Genomic DNA, 14,895 nt, shown 5'->3' with positions numbered 1-14,895 from the left:
ACCGCAGCAGCCGTCACAGGGGGCTTCTGCTGCTCCACGTTCACATGGTATTGTTCGTGGCTGGGGGGAAGAAGAATGGCTACACTTTTAAACTATTTAAAAATACAACCATCTACACTTTCAAAAAAATTAAAAATACAACCATCTACACTTTCAAAAAATTTACACATACAACCATCTACATTTTCTAACAATTTAAAAAAAGTGCTAAAAAACTTGCCCTCTGACAAACATTCCTGGCAAATGGATTCTACTTGGTTAGACTTCGGCTGCCTCAAGGCTCCATCTGACCACAGATGCCTGGTCTGCAAAGCACGGTCAGGACAGCTACAACATGGGTCTCAGCAGGCTCCCACTTTGGGCCGCGATCCAACCTTCAGTCCCCGCGGTGACAATGGCTGACTTGCCCTCCATAACAGATTCCCGTTAAAGGATTTCAAGTTAATTCATTTAAAATACACAGCAGGGCCTCGAAAGTACACCTCCTGTATTGTTATTTGTGGTCACTACCTCGGGGCGGGCGTGCATGCCTGCCTGCTGCACTCCTTCCTTGGATGTGTATTGATAGCCGTTGCTCAGGCTACACACCGGATTCAAACCCCTCACTCCCCAGCCATTACCCAGGGTCACAATGGCAGACATGACCGCCTCCACGGGATTCTCATTGTAGCGGTATTGAACAAGTACACAGCAAGTAGAAAATATAATTTAAAAACAAAACGTAACCTTTGTAACAATGCCATGGAAAGTTGAGAAGGAAATCACACATTAACTGACATCACTGAGTAAGGAAGAGCAATCTAGCCATGTTGCGCAGTAGTCCAGCATGGCCATCACTACACAAACAGCTGTTTGCGGTGCGTAGCACAGTGAGTTTGGTGTTTCAGTGTGAAGCAGTACTCTAATTACACTCCCCGATTGATGTATACACATGCAAGATGTTTTAAAGCACTTTAGGCCTCCAATTTAGCATGCAATGTGATTTCTGCCCTTAAAACGCTGCTTTGCGTCACATCCAGATTTTTCAACTGGACTTTTGCCATGTATCCCACTCCGCCATGCCCCCCTCCAGGTGCTAGACCCCTTGAAACCTGTTTTCCATCACTTTTGTGGCCAGCATAATTTTTTCAATTTATCAAAGTTCAACTACCCATTGAAGTCAACTGCAGTTCGCAAACTTTTACACGAACCAAAACTTCCACCGAAGTTCACAAACCCGGTTTAATACATTTAATACATTAATACATTTAATATAATAAGATAGTAAGATAGATCACACGTCTACATATATACACATCGATCTCTCTCTCTCTCTCTCTCTCTCTCTCTCCCTCTCTCTCCCTCTCTCTCTCTCTCTATATATATATATATATATATACTCTCTCTCTCTCTCTCTCTCTCTCTCTCTCTCTCTCTCTCTCTCTCTCTCTCTCTCTCTCTCTCTCTCTCTCTCTCTCTCTCTCTATATATATATATATATATATATATAAATTTTAATAAATAATTTATTAATTACTTTTTATACACACATTATTTTACAACTATATATTTTATGATAATTATACATTTCAATTAATTATATACATATATATATCTATATACCTATATATATATATATGTATATATATATATATATATATATATATATATATATTTTAATTAATAATTTACTAATTACTTTTTATACAAACATTTTTTTACAACTATATATATTTTATGATAATTATACATTTCAATTGATTATATACATATATATATCTATATACCTACATATATATATATATATATATATATATATATATATATATATATATATTATATATATATATATAATATATATATATATATATATATATATATATATATATATATATATATATATATATAAATATATATATATATATATATATAAAAACAAAGAACCGAGAGCCCAATATAGTGTAGTATGTACTGGAATTGGTGAGTTAAATGAGAAAGTATAAGTGCTATACTCACAAACCAGGGTTACCACCAAGGTAACCACTGTAGAGGCAGGTGGGGAGAACAAGCCTGTCCCCACTCAGGATTAAAACGTCGCTCTCTGTAGACAGACGGAAAGATAGGGTATATCACCCTTCCACCAAGGGTGGATTCTTGATGAGTAAAAAGAACAGAGGCGCCAGTAGGATAAAATACACTAAAATGTTTAAAAATTTCGGGAAGCGGTGGTGGACCAGCAGATCCCAAAAACCAGACAATGGTACTGTCAATTCAGGTCAAAAATAATTTAATCACATACTCCTAGTACAGGTTGCAACGCGTTTCGCGGGCGAAATCCCGCTTCATCAGGCAATAAATCACCGGAGCAAACAACTGAAAAACGACAGAGATACAAAGCGATAATCAGAACAACGTGTGTGGCAATACAGAGATATAAAGCGGAAATCAGAACAACGTGTGTGGCAAAAATCATTGTCTTACAAATGGTATTTATAACATGATCATAAACCTATGTATATAGTGTGTATGTATGGTACATATTCATTAGCACCACCCCTTAACAATACCCATACATACACACTATATACATAGGTTTAAGATAATGTTATAAATACCATTTGTAAGACAATGATTTTTGCCACACACGTTGTTCTGATTTCCGCTTTATATCTCTGTATTGCCACACACGTTGTTCTGATTATCGCTTTGTATCTCTGTCGTTTTTCAGTTGTTTGCTCCGGTGATTTATTGCCTGATGAAGCGGGATTTCGCCCGCGAAACGCGTTGCAACCTGTACTAGGAGTATGTGATTAAATTATTTTTTACCTGAATTGACAGTACCATTGTCTGGTTTTTGGGATCTGCTGGTCCACCACCGCTTCCCGAAATTTTTAAACATTTTAGTGTATTTTATCCTACTGGCGCCTCTGTTCTTTTTTGTTCTTTTTACTCATATATATATATATATATATATATATATATATATATACACACACACAAATATATAATTTTTTTTAGGAATTAAATACATATAGAAAAATCTATATATATATATATATATATATATATATATATATATATATATATATATGTATATATATATATATATATATATATATATATATATATATATATATATATATATATATATACAAAATATCTATATAACTCTATATATATCTCTCTCTCTATATATATAGATATATACACAGATAGATAGATATATATCGATAAATTGATATCTAGATATATCTAGATAGAAAAAGATAAATAAATATAAAGAAATATATATCTATATCTATCTATCTATCTATATATATATATATATATATATATATATATATATATATATATATATATATATATATATTTATTTATATATATATCTAAATATATATATATATATATATATATAGATATATATATATATATATATATAGAGAGAGAGAGAGAGAGAGAGAGAGAGAGAGAGAGTTAGTTTTTGTAATAATTATTTTACAATTTATTGATAGCCGCTACTAATTACAACCAATATTTTACAATTTATTGATAGCCGCTACTAATAACAACCAAACGGATGTATAATCGCTACATTGCCGATATACCGGCTAAATACCGGCTATACTAAAACATTACAAACATTACAAAGCTGTTACAGTACAATAGATAAGCGGCTGCACTATACGCATACCGGCTAAGGTTCTCCTCGTTAATTTTTGCTAAAGTAAATACGGCAATGAGCCGGCTAACAACCGTTCAACTGTTACCGTAAGTAAATACGGCAATGAGCCGGCTAACAGCCTTTCAACTGTTGCCGTTACACGATAGCTTTGCATAAAACCACGGCCCATGAGAAAAAAAAATAAATAAATATCATAACCAATACGGCACGGATTACTCATATGGAGAATAACGGGATTGAAATTATAACAGAAGTGAACGGTATAGAAGACAGAGTTCGGGCTGACGAATCATAGCCGTTATAGCAACGAAACATTTGGGCACAGCGCCTGCGCGTCCATTTCTTCTTGCGGACAGGAGAATAACGGGATTGAAATTATAACAGAAGTGAACGGTATAGAAGACAGAGTTCGAGCTGACGAATAATAGCCGTTATAGCAACAAAACATTTGGGCACAGCGCCTGCGCGTCCATTTCTTCTTGCGGACAGTTTTCTCGTACCGGAATAGGAGACACATGGAATGGGAGACACGTAGAATGGGAGACACATCGAATGAGACCAATGTGAACAGGAGTCACATGGAATGTGAGTCACATGGAATGGGAGACAAATGGAAAGGGAGGCACATGGAATGAGAGCAGTGTGAACAGGAGTCACAAGGGAAACGCATGTGATGGGAGATGCATGAAATGGGAGACATGTGGAATGAGAGCAGGGTGAATAGGAGACACATGGAATGAGAGCAGTTTTAACAGGAGTCACAAGGGAGAAACATGAAATGGGAAACACATGGAATGAGAGCAGTGTGAATAAGAGACACGTGGGATGGGAGACACATGAAATGGGAGACACATGGAATGAGAGCAGTGTGAATAAGAGACACGTGGGATGGGAGACACATGTAATGGGAGACACATGGAATGAGAGCAGTGTGAATAAGAGACACGTGGGATGGGAGACACATGTAATGAAAGACACATGGAATGAGAGCAGTGTGAACAGGAGTCACAAGGGACACACATGAAATGGGAGACTCATGGAATGAGAGCAGTGTGAATAGGAGACAAATGGGAGACACATGGAATGAGAGCAGTGTGAACAGGAGTCACATTGAATGAGACAAGTGGAACAGGTGAGGTGACAACGTGGAATGGAAGTACACAGAGTAGAAAGAAAGGTACATAGTGGGAGCAGAATGAGAAGAAAGCATTGTGTTCTATACAACACAATAAGAATATGCGCTGACATATTTTTTTTTTCAGTAACCTCCAGGACAGGTCCACAATGAGACAACATAGGCTCCTCTCAAGAACAGGAAATGTCCAAATAGAGTACTCTATAAATTTTAACTGACACCTCCACTCACAAGTCAAGGGGAGATTTATCAACGCATTGCCGACAGTTTTTTCTTTTTAATCTGTTCTAACCAGCAGGGAGAACAGTTCTGAATGATAACAAGAACGTTCTTAAATCCTAGTAATAGTGGCAGTTTAGCGTGGATTTCTAGAGCTGCACTACAGTTAAGAGAAGTGCAAATCCATCCCTAAACTGGCGCAGATTAAGAAGTGCTTGAAAGCAGTTCTACAGCTGTAGAACTGCAGGCTAGACATGATTGCAGAGTGCAGGCTAGACATGATTTGCGATGTGCCCCTCCCACCTGCTGAATTCCTCCTCAGAGCCTGCTGCTCTGAGGAGGAGAAACCTTCGTAGCTCCTCCTATTATACAACAGTTTTAGAAGGAATCTGTACTATGTAATGATTTCTTAGGATGTCTGAGACAGTTCTGCAAGGATTTCTAAAAGCCTACTAATATTTTGTCTCAGTCTCTTGATAAATCTGGCCCTCAGCATCTTCTCAAGACATTACAGGGTGAATCTGATGTCTGCAAGACAACAATGTCCTGTCCTGGAGGTTACTAAAAATGGTGTTACCAGGTAACAATGTCAACCAAATGACTGACCAGTCGCACCCCCCACCCCATTGTTGTGGACTGGGCAGGAGAAAGTTAATCCAGCGGCCTGCCCACAGATTAACACCACCCCACCTCCCACCCAACACATAACAATTTTTATTTTAGTCACAGAAAATCATGGGTGTGAATTGTTTCTGTGTAATTGTCCGCCTTTTCTCCCCATTATCATATCTATATTGAAATTTGGTTTCAGCAGGGTCCCCTGGAACATACAGTTCATTTTCTATGCAGAAAATGTTTAACTTAATATGAAACTTATACTGCTTACACCTAAGTGCAGTATAGTACACATAGTCACACTGTACTGGCTCACATACAGCATACATACACAAACACATATGCACTGTACAAATATAGTTACATTTACACACATATACACTGAAAACACACACATCACACATATACATACACACTGTACATATATAAGCACGCACATAAATACACACTATATACACTCAAACAAGGTACACACATAGAATGTATGCTCACATATAACATATTAAAAAACATACAACACATGTACATGCGCTCACTGTTTATACGCAAAATGTAATCATACACTGTACATACACACGACCATTAAACTGAAATTTCCAGTATCTCTATATAATGTGTTTTTGTTGCTTTTACAGATAAAGGGGAACTCTGCAGTCCTAAGCAGCAGATCCATAAATCCCTCTAATCCTTCTTATGTCTAGCTTTGTGTTTTCTACTCCAGAAGAGCCATGAATTATTCACAGCATAAAATCCTCTCCGCTCTGGCAGCCCTTTTATCTCAGCGAGTTTATAGAAACCTAGAAAAGTGCAGCAAGTTTACATTATTTACTGAGTACCAATATCAAACCACACTTCATAAACCTTGAGCTCTCCAACCCCCAATCCCTGTCCTGATATGACTGAGTTCCTCAGAACACCAAGTAATGCCTTACTGCAGCCATCTGTGTGCACACATGCTAACAAGAGTCACTTTACAGAAGCTGGAATCTGTACAGATCCCAAGTGCAAAACAGCATTAGGCCTCTTGCACACTGCAAGCAAATCAGATTCAGATTCAGATTTTTAATCTGTTTTTACATCCGATTCCGATTCAGATTTTTAATCTTAACTGCATGCTGCGTTTTTTGATCCGTTTTTCTGTTGAATGTATTCAAGGAAAATCGGAAACGGAATCGGAATCGGAAACGGAATCGGAATCGGAAAACGGATTTGCAGTGTGCAGGGAGCCTAACAAATATTATGTGACCCAACTCTGTATGAGTTACAGGGTGTTATTTGAAATGGGGCGACGGAAGAGTAACTCGCAGAGAAAAGTCAGAATTCAGCTCCATATTTATTTCATCATTCCGACAGCTGTACTGGTGGAATATTTTTTCCCATTTATACTGTCTGTAGTTGTTATTGGTTTCCAGTTCAATGGCAGGCTCCACCTATCATGCTTACATTGGCTACTATCATGTTGAGTTTTCATGTTATTTTGCGTGTGTTTAAGCGCTTGTGCTGGTTGAAAGGGGGGGGGGGGAGGCATTAGAGGAAGACTGGTGGACACTGTTGGCATAGCACTAGGAGCAGGAGGTAGCAGAAAGTGAGGGAAGGTAGAGATTGTTTGCTGCAGCTAGAATAACATCATGGACGTGCAATGTGAAACGTTCCTAGCTAGTATTTATCCATCTTTATCTCCATCTTTCCATGGGGACTAGACTAGAAGAGATCTGTAGTTCTCCCCTCATTCACATCAGACCCCCATAATTTCTGCCTGCCCTGACTTGGACCCCCAGAAATAATTCCAGGAAAATATCATATGAGCTGCCCTAATAAATTTATGTACACATTTTGAATTACTGTCGTCCTTAAAGTGGATCCGAGATGAACTTTTACTCATTGCATAATTGTGTTTCTTTCCTATTGTTTATAGGGCATTCCTCAAGCCAAATACTTTGTTGTTTTTGTTTTAATACTCTAATTCCCTGTAAACTAAACAAGCCTCGCCCACAGCTTTTCAGAGAGCCTTGGCATTTTCAGACAGTAACAAGGGCTCATGGGAGCTCAATCTGGGCAGGAGGAGTGAGAGGTATTACTAACCAGAGATTTCAGAGGTAGAGGGGAGGAGGAGGGGGGATTAGGTTTTTTTCACAGGCTGAGTGCTGAAGATGCAGATAAGCTTGCCTGTGTGTAATGTTTACAAACAACATGGCTGCTGTCATTGTATCACAGGATGAAATAATCATATTCTATTGAAGCTGTTTGCAGCTAAATTTGCTGTGTAAACTATCTAAACTTTAGGTAAGCTATATAGACAAGTTTGTTTTTCATCTCAAATCCGCTTTAACAATTGTAAAGCAAACAGTTCTGAGATTGAGCACTGTACAGAGAGTCTTTTCAGCTATAGCAAATTATTGTGTGCTGTTCAATGGTGGGGAAGGAGGCATGACAGGCGGTTGATGGGTGAGAAGCATCTTGTTGCATGGGGAGAAAAGAAGACAATGCTGTCATTTGCTGCTTATCATTTAGCCATTCGCTGTGGTGCAGCTGTACACAAGGTAGAGTCTCATTCAGAGTGGCCCAGAATAATTGTCTTGGCCTAATATTATCTAGCATGGATACAAGGCTTTAGAATCACTTAGCATTGATCCACACCTTCCAAAATACATGAATCAAAATTCCAGCAATTATTCCACTGAAGGAATATGATAACCAGAGTATCATATGAGACCAGGGCCGGATTACCGACCAGGCAACAAAAGCAGTCGCTTGAGGCCCCCATTCAGAGTCAAAGGGGCCCCATCAGCACATAAACCAGCCCTCGCCATCCTGTCAGCGGTGGCTGAATGGTATAATGGTTAAAGGGACTCTGAGCAGTGCAGTAACTATGGAAAGATGCATATCACGTTAAAGCTCTCTTTCTCCTCTTTCCAATGATATATAAACCGCCGACCTATGCCTTTTAGTTTTCGCTATTTTTGCAATCGAAATCGTGGCCCACGGCAATTTTGATCGCAAAAATAGCGAAAACTAAAAGGCGTAGGGTGGTTATCTATCATTGGAAAGAGGAGAAAGAGAGCTTCAGAATGATATGCATCTTTCCATAGTTACATTGTATTACACAGGACGACTTTTCTCCAAAGTCGTCAGCTCGATTCAGCACAATGCAATGAAATATAAGAAACCCAGGGGGATATAATTACAAACATCATGCTTGTAGGTGTGAGGATGTAATTAATTAGTTGTGGGTATGCTTAAAGGCATACACACAGGCACTGATCGGAGTCCCTTTAAGGGCTCTGACACAGGAGACCAGGGTTCGAATCTCGGCTCTGCCTGTTCAGTAAGCCAGCACCTATTCAGTAGGAGACCTTAGGCAAGTCTCTCTAACACTGCTACTGCCTATAGGGCGCGTCCTAGTGGCTGCAGCTCTGGCGCTTTGAGTCCGCCAGGAGAAAAACGCGATATAAATGTTATTTGTCTTGTCTTGTCAAATGATGCCGTGCGCTGCTGATTGTCTTCAGAGCCAGGCTCTCCTCCTAGGTCCCCCTCCTGCTACTGTGCGCTCTGCCGCTGCCCACTCCTCCCTCCCTTCCCACAGAGAACCACAGCTGCAACAAGAATGATAGCAGCAGATGGCAAACGCTCACTCACCTATCCATGATCCAAGCGATAGAGATCCCGTCATCTGAAACCCATCTGTCTCTTCTACAGTGCAGCCGCTCGCTCTGAACTTCCTGATTCTCAGATCAGACAGGAAGTAGGAAGTAGTAATAGTAGTAGTAAGAGAGCGGCAGCACTCTAGAGGAGACAGATGGGCTCCGGATGAAGGAACCTCTATTGCTTGGATCGCAATAGGTGAATGTGAGTTATCTGATGGTGTCGTTCTCCCCCGCTGCGGCTGCCTTCTCTGCTGGACTATCGTATTCACTGGGTTGGAGACTGCATGGTGGCTGTCTAGTTTGGGAGGAAATCGGTTGTTCGGTGGTGGGGGTGGTTATGTAATTCTGTTTGGGGAACGGCTTCCGGTTTGCAGTGTCCAGAGCTTTCTGCTATTGCCAGGCTGGAGATGCAGGGGGAAAAGTGCTGCTTCTGTGATATCTGGTGCCCTCTTCACAGGGGTGCCCCAGCCCCTGAGTGCAAATGTCCCAGCCATTCATCTCTCACTCTGCATTTTGCCGCTGCTATTCCCTGCATTGTGCACCCACAGAGGAAAGCGGGCTGTTGCCCATAGCAACCAGTAGCTCGGCTGTCCCGGTGTGTGCGGCATGTTGCTGTGCAGCTGCATCTTCTGATTCTATTACAACATGATGGGGGGGCCCAAATCAGTTACTTTGCTTAGGGCCCCATTTAGCCTTAATCCGGCTTTGTATGAGACAGTCACTTTTAGTGTGTCTTCCTTACCTCACTGCCATGTAACTGTAATTTCCCTCAATATGATACATGCAATGCTTTCATATGGTAAAGAAACTCTCGCTTTTTAAACTTTTCATGAAACTCACCCATCATCAGTCTCCCTCACATTTACTACTCTCTCCTTTACACCCACCCACCCTTTCCACTGATTAAATTACAAGTGTCAAAAACTTGCTGAATGGGAGCTTGCTATTACCCCTGCATTACATACAGTTTACTAAGTAGTTCCTGAGGACAAGCGCATCCCTACTAGGTATGTATGACATTCACACCCTGTTCCCCTGTGGTGTGCACTAAGGCCAGGATGCCAATCTATCAGTAATTGTATGACCCTGATCCCTAAAATATAACATACCGAATGTTAGTGTTTGTTATAAATATGGCAAAAATTGATAAAATGGCAATTGGTGCTGTCTATTTTATGTCTGCTAGTAGTAAAGATGATGACTAGCAGGCTCATTGTGGATCAAACAACTTGAAAAAAAATTACATGGCGAATATCAATCATTCTTGATCTTTTTTTTATTTTTTAACTTCTGTATTCACACATTTCCAGGCGGAATGTTTCCATTGTGCTAGATTGTTATTTTAATTGATCTGTGTAGATATTTATACACTTCACTACTGAACAGTAGTTGTGAATTAATGATATGGTCACAGATTTCCAGTCAGACTTTTAGTGGTTGTTTGAGACGGTTCAGTTTTTACTGATGGCATAAAACGTTGGAAAGTTTAGCTGGCCTTTATTTCTCTATCTCCATCACCTAACCCTCCCCTTTCACTCCCTCTTTTTTTCCAACCCCTCCCCCCAACCTACAGCTTTGCGCCACTTCACCTTACATTTCTCCTTTCTCTCTCTTTTTCTCTTTATCCACCTCTTTCCTTACAACCCCATCCCTCTCCGCCCCAACCCTCCTCTTGCTCTCTTTTATATCTTTCCATCTCCTTTCCTCCCACCCCTTCCATCTCTCTCCTACCCTGTCGCCACCTTGTATTGCTCCTTTTCTCCACCTCCACATCCTTTCATAAGTCTCTTCTTTGTATAATCCTATAGGAGTCTTTGAAGTCAGGCCTGGACGAATTGGTTAACTTCTTTGCAGAGGTGAAATGTTGTCGGCTTCCGCTGGACCCAGCAATCATTGTGAGAGGAATTGCCAGAGATGTGAGTGTCTCAGAATCTTCATGGATTGTTCTGGGTAGTAAGGGACAGATGTGGTCGACATTAACAGAGAACTGATTATAGAGAAGATGTAAAATATGATAATTATGTTGTGCTTCTCCTCAAGCTCTGCTCATTCTTCAAATCCAATGCCAAACCTCTGAAGATCACATTTTTAAATGCCGACCCCCAAGGGCCCAACATTCATGTTATATACAAGGTAAGTGTCTGTGCTGACCCCAGTGGACCCAGTTTTAATATTATATACAAGGTAAATGTCTGTAGTCACACCTAGGGACCCACATTATACAAGGTATTACACAAGGTAGGTGTCTCTGATGCTCGAGTGCATGTATGCAAATACAAGATAGGTGATTGCTAGGCACATCAGCTGAGAAAGGAAGTAAGTTATTAAATAAGAGATCAGTTAGTGTTCCAGGTAAGTGTGGCACAGCATCGTCTTCTCTGTTGTCTAAACCCAAGAGCGAATCCCTGATTTACAGCATGGAAAACATGCACATAACCTTCTTATATGTTCTTATATTGGTATTTAGAGGTCACAGAATCTGTAAGATCATAGTGGTTGATGTAGACCCCAGGGCTTATGGGGACACCATAGTGGTCTCTGGGGATTTCTTATAATTAAAGGGACTCCGAGCAGTGCAGAAACTATGGAAAGATGCATATCATTTTAAAGCTCTCTTTCTCCTCTTTCCAATTATATATAAATTGCCGCCCTACGTCTTTTAGTTTTCGCTATTTTTGCGATTGAAATTGCCGCGGCTGCGATTTCAATCGCGAAAATAAAGAAAACTAAAAGGAGTAGAGCAACGATTTAGGTGTCACCAGAAAGAGGAGAAAGAGAGCTTTAAAATGATATCCATCTTTCCATAGTTACATTGTATTACACAGGACGACACTTTCCCCAGTGTCAGCAGCTCCATTCAGCAGAAAAAGTCGGCCTGTGTAATACATTGTAACTATGGAAAGATGGATATCATTTTAAAGCTCTCTTTCTCCTCTTTCTGGCGACACCTAAATCGTTGCTCTACGCCTTTTAGTTTTCTTTATTTCCGCGATTGAAATCGCAGCCGTGGCAATTTCAATCGCGAAAATAGCGAAAACTAAAAGGCGTAGGGTGGTGGTTTATATATCATTGGAAAGAGGAGAAAGAGAGCTTTAAAATGATATGCATCTTTCCATAGTTTCTGCACTGCTCGGAGTCCCTTTAAAGAAACAATTAATTCATTTTAGACACTCTCTTGAGTTTTCTCCTAGGAGATATTTTTAGAATTTTTATTTAAAATAACTTTCCAGCATTTTGCATTTGATGCAATTGAAAAAGTACTAAAAAGTAAATAAAAAAGTACTGTCAAAATTATTTTGAGCATTTTCTCACATGCTGGTGGTTTAAAAGTCATTTTATTGAAAATGTGTGAAAATATAACCTAGGAGAAAACTTAGAAGAAAAAGTTAATTGCATATGGGCTACTGTATCTTCTGTATATTTTGCAACATAATCACCTCCTATATTTAAGCATTTATCATAACCTTTTAAAAGGCTTGCAATCCCTTTGTTGTAGTAGCATCATACTCCTCACCTATAACTTGGAGGGATAGTGGGAGGGTTTCATTAATGCTGCTGATCAAACAGTCATGTGACAAGTGGTACAAGGAGAGAAGAACTTAACCTGTAAGATGCGAGTTAAATTACACTGAAAGAATAAGTTGTGTTGCAGGTAAAAGCAAATGGCTAGTACTTTCTGGATTACCCTCATACATAGGGGTATGCAGCTGGGACTTCCTCATGGCAGAGGTGGTAGGCATGAGTATATATGACAGAGTTGTCTCTCCAGCTTCCAGGGTTTCTATCTATATGATTTAGATATTGGATTTATTTCAATCACAATGGGCAAATTTGTTTGCATTGCTGTTGAGAAATATTATAACAATGACTCAATTGATGAAGTTGATGTGAGAAGTTCATTCAAATAATTTCTGCATGTTACATATTTAAAGTAGTGTTTATTGTTAATTTGCAAATTAATTCCCCCTAAGCCACACCCAGAATATTTGGTAACTGGGTCCACCCTGCTAGCTGATCACTGGTCAGCAGTAGGAGGTGGGGCTAAGTATTCCACCCCCATCATTAGATCTTTAGGAATGACACATGTAGCACAGGGTGGAAGACTGCTATTTGTTGAGGTGAACAGGGCTCTGCCCGTTCTTTCTTAATTCAAAAACTGTTGCTGTCACAAGTGTAGGAGTAGTAGAGGCCTCACACAGCTCTTGATTCTTTCAGTTTTAAAAGTTGGCTGACTGTTAAAGGGAAAGGGTTTTTTTTTTCTAATATGACATTAGAGCAGCATTATGTGGCCCATACAGGTGTGTAGCAATTTTGTGAGGACTTGTTTTTCAGCCTCTCCAGTGACAATATTTTAATAAAACTTCTAAAGATCTGGGTAATGGTTTTATATGTATCAGTGTTCCTGCCAGTCTCTGCCTTTCTGGCAACACATGTTAGTGAGTAATGTATATGATCTTACAGGCAGGGGACGACATCCGACAGGACATGCTGATCCTCCAGATAATTCGCTTCATGGACAGGATTTGGTTGCATGAAGGGCTAGATCTGCGAATGGTCACCTACAACTGCCTCTCTACTGGCCATAAACAGGGTGAGTACAGACAGTTGTGGCATATGTGCCTGGATGACTGAGAAGCAGAGTGGATGTTGCTGTCACAGTGGTTGGCTGATTAATAGGGATAATCCCTTTCTGGCCATGCAACAAAAATTACTGAGGGCATTCATTCATTCATTCAGTCTGCATCTTCTCTAGTCTTTCAGATGGAGGCACAGACTGTAATCTCTAACAGCATGACGCCTCCTAGTGGCATCATATAATACAGTTATTCATCATTCCTCTTTCAGGGCTGATCGAGATGGTTCCGGACTCCACAACTCTTGCTAAGATCCAGAATTCCGGGGGCCTGTTTGGTCCATTGAAGGACACATCAATACAGAAATGGTTTGGGAGCAACAAGACGGTACAAATCATTTACTCTCAGCTTGACAGTGCAGGTGGAAAAAGTATGTGAACCCTTGGATTTACTAACTGGTTGAACTTCCTTTGGCAGCAATAACTTTAACCAAATGTTTCCTGTAGTTGCAGATCAGAGGTGCACAACGGTCAGGAGTAATTTTTGACCATTCCTCTTTACAGAACTGTTTCAAATTCAGCATTATTCTTGGTATGTCTGCTGTAAATCGCTTTCTTGAGGTCATGTCATAACATCTCAATCGGGATGAGTTCAGGACTCTGACTGGGCCACTTCAGAAGGCGTATTTTCTTCTGTTTAAGCCATTTTGTTGTTGACTTACTTCTGTGCTTTGGGTCGTTGTCCTGTTGCAACACCTATCTTCTACTGAGCATCAGCTGGTGGACAGGTGGCCTTAAGTTCTCCTGAAAGATGTCTTGATAAACTTGGGAATTCATTTTTCCTTCAATGATAGAAATCCATCCAGGCCCTGACGCATCAAAGCAGCCCCAAACCATGATGCCCTTACATACTTAGAGTCCCCAATAGTAAAAAGAGTGGCACTCACTTCCAAGGGAAACCGTGCCCAAGCCTCAATGGACCTCCGCACCACTCAACCCACGTAGTAGGTAAGTATTGGAAGGAGGCTGGCACTGCAGTAATAAACAA

The 14,895-nt window shown here is 40.0% G+C and overlaps 1 protein-coding gene across 2 annotated transcripts in view; it reads left to right on the top strand.

Annotated features, from left to right (window-relative positions):
* The window catches only part of PIK3C2G (phosphatidylinositol-4-phosphate 3-kinase catalytic subunit type 2 gamma), a 194,458-nt gene that overhangs the window by 135,373 nt on the left and 44,190 nt on the right, over positions 1-14,895 (top strand). For both annotated transcript variants that reach the window (XM_068277370.1, XM_068277371.1), the window contains exons 20-23: positions 11,083-11,190; positions 11,315-11,407; positions 13,736-13,865; positions 14,120-14,235. In XM_068277370.1, the coding sequence (XP_068133471.1) occupies positions 11,083-11,190; positions 11,315-11,407; positions 13,736-13,865; positions 14,120-14,235 (447 nt within the window). The remainder of the gene's footprint in view (positions 1-11,082; positions 11,191-11,314; positions 11,408-13,735; positions 13,866-14,119; positions 14,236-14,895) is intronic.

Source organism: Hyperolius riggenbachi, chromosome 3 (assembly GCF_040937935.1).
Source record: "Hyperolius riggenbachi isolate aHypRig1 chromosome 3, aHypRig1.pri, whole genome shotgun sequence".
Classification (NCBI taxonomy): Eukaryota; Metazoa; Chordata; class Amphibia; order Anura; family Hyperoliidae; genus Hyperolius; species Hyperolius riggenbachi.
This window is presented reverse-complemented; position numbering and strand designations above follow the sequence as displayed.